This window comes from Prosopis cineraria, unplaced genomic scaffold, assembly GCF_029017545.1.
Source record: "Prosopis cineraria cultivar Desert tree isolate PC_DT_omini unplaced genomic scaffold, ASM2901754v1 PC8, whole genome shotgun sequence".
NCBI lineage: Eukaryota > Viridiplantae > Streptophyta > Magnoliopsida > Fabales > Fabaceae > Prosopis > Prosopis cineraria.
Genome location: NW_026555339.1, coordinates 5,749,695 through 5,754,197, shown reverse-complemented (window position 1 = coordinate 5,754,197; position 4,503 = coordinate 5,749,695). Strand labels below are relative to the sequence as shown.

At 31.6% G+C, this 4,503-nt stretch overlaps 1 protein-coding gene across 1 annotated transcript; it reads right to left on the bottom strand.

Moving 5' to 3' along the window:
• On the bottom strand, positions 1 to 2,349 carry LOC129317966 (proliferating cell nuclear antigen). Its single transcript, XM_054962424.1, has 4 exons — positions 1,828 to 2,349; positions 822 to 974; positions 636 to 733; positions 1 to 487 (listed from the first exon to the last, which is right to left on the bottom strand). The coding sequence occupies exons 1-4, from the start codon at positions 2,144 to 2,146 to the stop codon at positions 257 to 259; spliced, it is 801 nt and encodes a 266-aa protein (XP_054818399.1). The 5' UTR covers positions 2,147 to 2,349; the 3' UTR covers positions 1 to 256.
• Positions 2,350 to 4,503: the final 2,154 nt, after the last annotated feature.

Here is a 4,503-nt window from a genome sequence, read left to right as displayed (position 1 = left end):
TTGGGAGCTATTTAATACTTTGAATTGCCACACTAAACAGTTAACTTGCAACAAAACCGTGTGAATTCATAAACAGGAGCCACTTTGACTTTAGGTATGAGAATACAGATCCCCCGTTTAATTGGTCTGATTCAAAGAGACGGAGTTAAAAAAGGAAGAAAACTCCGTATGTAAAATTTGTAACTAACTTCCAAGCCCATAAGTGTACAATACAGAGATTCCTACAATAATTAAAGATTCCAAACCAAATCAAAATCTAAGCTTCAGGCTTGGTCTCTTCTTCGTCCTCTTCTATCTTAGGGGCCAAATAGAAACGGACATAACCCATCTCAGCAATCTTGTACTCGACCACAACTGGCAGATCGTTTGACAGGCTGATGGTCACTGTGTTAGACAACGGTGTTGCCTTTGTAAAGGAGTTCATATACCTTAGAGCAAATGTCAAGGACACGGGCTCATTCATCTCTATTACAGTCGCTTCTTCAGGCTGTAACATCAAACCACAGAAACAGGCGTGCAAAAATGTTATCATTAAACCATTTAAGTTATACAATGGAAACCACTAGAAACAATACATACACAGATATAATTACAAATTACAATTTGTAAGGGAATAATTTGTGACGCCATCTTACCTTGTCCACAGTAGTATTCTGCCTACATACTATATTTGCAGTTCCAATATCTCCCCTGGTGGAAAACTTTACACCTTCCTTAGTGACCGAAATTACCACTACAACATATACCACAAGATGGTATCATGTATTGGCCAAAGTTTAAAACCAACATGTTAATTGTTAGAAATCCAATAAACAAGTTACCAGTATCACCAATACTGCTTAGATCTTTGCAAATCCTAGCAAACTCAGCTGAAGGCATCCTAACAATGGCATGATATTCTGCCTCAGGAATTCCAAGGTGTTCACTGTCAATGTCCATCAGCTTCATCTCGAAATCAGAAATCTTGTCCTGTGCTATAAGCCATAACCCAAAAGAAAAGATAAAGTTGGCAAAAGCTTAAAAAAAAACATAAAACATACAGTGGCCATAACTCAGGTCATCTAAAAGCCGATGAAACATTGAGACCAGGAAAACACAATCCTCTGCCTCAATAAAGTTAAACAAAACACTACTCGAGCTAACAAATTTAGATGAACCCAGATCGTCTGGACCAGATGGTAACTGTAAAAGAACTCCACGAGAAAGTAAAGAAAGAATATTCAGTTCTACTCCTTGGTCGCTGTCATTGTTCAAAGAAAGAATAAACATGTCTACTCCCCAGACGCCGTTGTTGTTCAAAGAAAGAAAGAAAGCACACCAGTTCGCCACCACATTCCTTACAGCTATATATCATTTGAGGCCTCTAAAACTTCAATAAGCATTTCTACTCCTCACTCGCCATTATGTTCATAGAACAAAACATTGAAGAAAATGAAAGATTAGATACAAAATTTATACCCTTTTATAAGGGGTGAATTGATAAGATCTTCATCGAATGCATCATGACTACGGAACAAAACTGATATATATATATATAGACAAAGAAATTTCTAATAACAAAATGAATGAGCCCTAACAGGATTGCTCTGAGTATGATAGCTGCAAAATTAACCTAACTGAATCCGCTAACCGACTCTCGCAGAGCGAAGCAAGACATTTGATTTTTGTAAGCCAGTAGAAAAATAACGAATCATGTGTAGAAAGAGAGAAACACTCGACAAGAAATTGAAAAGCAAACGCGCGCGGTAGAAAACAGATCAAGCATTCAACAAGACATCAAACACAAACAAGAAAACCAAGAAATTGTTTTCGGAATATCAAACGTACTTGGACTTTCAAACATAAATGTGACGGTATCACTTCCATCATCAGCCTTAATGGTAATGATGTCATCGTTGCCGGCACATTTTAGCATCTTAGACATGTTGTTGAGGTTCATGCCCATCGAGAGGTTGCGGTCGCAGCGGTAGTGCTCAAAACCCTCGGATCTGAGGAGCAGGGCCACGAGGGCGACATGGCTGGAATCCATTGCCTGGAGCGAGAACCCGCTGGCCGAACAATCGAAGTTGGCATCGTTGACTAGCTCCTTAATCGCCTCCAACACCTTCTTCAGAAGCGAACCTTGAACGAGACGGAGTTCCAACATCTTCTAGCTTTGCACAGTGTCGCCTTTAGGGTTAGGGTTTGATTTCAATTTTCTCAGAGAAATGGTGAGTTGAAGCGATGGAGGGAAACCAAGGGTTTATAAACCAGAAGATTCTGGACCCGATTGGCGGGATTGGGTGAATTATTGAATTCCCGCCAGAGTTTTGGAGCGAATTCTCGGTGCTTGATTCTGTGGCGCTAGGTGTGTCTACTTGAGATTGTATTTAAAATCATTTAATTTAATTCTTTGTAAATTTACAGAAAACAGATCAAACTTCCATCAAGATCAACACTTTGAAAAACATACACCTTCCGCGCTAAATATAATAATTTATATTTTAAAATAAATTTTTTTTACCAGTATTTAAAAAATTATGCTAAATATAGTAAGTCACTTTGTATGAACTTTTTTAGTATTTAATATTTCTTAAAATGTCCTATTTATAATTTTCAGAGCAAAATACTCTTATCACATTTTTATTTTGCCTTAATTAAACGGACCTCCCAAGCAATTTAGTCCTGTTAACTTCAATAGGAATATTTTAAAAATATTTCAAAAAATTATTTTTAAATTAAAATTTATATTAAAACAAATTTTATTTATTAATTTACCCTCACCCTGATAAATTCTAAATTATATTATTTTGAAAATTACATAAGTTCATTATGAAAAACATGTTTACAAATTTTAAATTAAAATTATTTAGAAGTCTCTCAAACTTATATTATTTTATATATGTGATGAACAAAAATATGAGTTTGATATATGTTCTTAGCAATTTTTGAAAAACATAAACAAATAAGTTTTGATAAATTTTATAGAAATTAAATTTTTATAAAATGATAAAAAATAATAAATTTTATAATGCAAAAAAATTAAAAATATATTTATTATATTTTTTTGATAATTATTTATGTTAAAGAGAGGGCATTTTAATCAGATTAAAAATTTAAAAATCAAACTTAACGATTAGATGAATAGAAATATAATATCAAATATATAAAGAAGGTTTGTGTAACATGTATATTTTAGTTTTAAGAAAATTTTAGATTAGTTTTCAAAATAGGTGGGAGATTTGTGTAATTAAAGCACTCGGTGTATTTTATCTATTTTTTAATGAATATATAGAGAAAAAATGTATTTGTTTTCTTTAACTGATGGCGTTAATTATGTATGAAAATAAAAAATTGTTTTTAAAATTGATAGTATTAGTTAGGATTAAAATAAAAACTTTTAAAATTTTAAGACCTTTTTTATTGGATAATTATTTTTAATTGGGATAGTTAAAGATAGAATATGTTTGGAATTGGAGGGCATTTTTTTTATTTAACCATCATTATCAGCTAATCGAACACATTTTCCCTGGGTTTAGAAAGTATACAAAGTGATTAAAAAAACATAATCTGTTGCATTAAAACCCGTGTTTTGCTTGTCCATGGTTCCTCCATCTAGCGGCATACTGGCACTAGATGTACTATGGCCGGGGAAATGATTAAATTATACTTTGGAAGAGGCGAGTTTATTTAAGTTAAATTTAAAATATCTGAACATACGCTATCAATCTTATTTAAGTTGGCCCAAATATTAAAATTGTTAATTTTTACAAATGTGGGCACTTAAAGTCTAAGTGTCAATATTAAAATACATTATAAATATCATTTTAATATATTTTATAGATTAAAAATAATAAAAATATAACAATATTAACGTTTTAATTTTTTTAAAAAATATATATAATATAATATTCTTAAATATATGGTTTATTAGTACAAAATAAGCAAAGACTTTAAGGATTAATTAATATTTAATCTATTTTATACTTTTGAAGAAAATTAAAATACTATTCAAGTATTAAGGACAAGCCTTAACCTAATCCGGCCTAGCTCAATTATCTCAAGCTTAGTCAATCCGGCCAAAACATGACTGAACAATTAAAATAGGCAATTTTGTTAAGTCTGATCTTAATTTTCTCATGTTAACTTTGATTGACTCATCAAACTTGGCCAAGACGCATTGATAGAAATTATTGCATGCACTTAGAATCCTACTGTTACCACTTCATCCGTAATCTGTATAATGACCAATTAGAATACAATAAATTAACTTATTTTAATCTAGTGAGAAAAATTTTTGCATATGCTCAGAGCACCAAGTTATCTAAACCTTGGTCAACCAAATTATAATAAGTCACCTTATTTTAATCCTACCTCATAGCTCCTTTATTTATGCATTTTATTTTTTAAATATAATAGTTAAAGTGAATGAATTATTTTAATCAATCTTTTTTAATCAAGTTCGTGTAAGAATTTCTGTTGGATAAAAATTTGGTGCTTCATTTTTTTTTTTAATATACGTAG

Excerpts from the sequence above, each read along its gene's own strand:
- LOC129317966 (XM_054962424.1), bottom strand. The coding sequence starts at position 2,146 with ATGTTGGAACTCCGTCTCGTTCAAGGTTCGCTTCTGAAGAAGGTGTTG. Across the intron at positions 975-1,827 it reads ATTTATGTTTGAAAGTCCAA|CACAGGACAAGATTTCTGAT; the intron begins GTACGTTTGATA and ends TATGGCTTATAG. Across the intron at positions 734-821 it reads AAGCAGTATTGGTGATACTG|TGGTAATTTCGGTCACTAAG; the intron begins GTAACTTGTTTA and ends TATATGTTGTAG.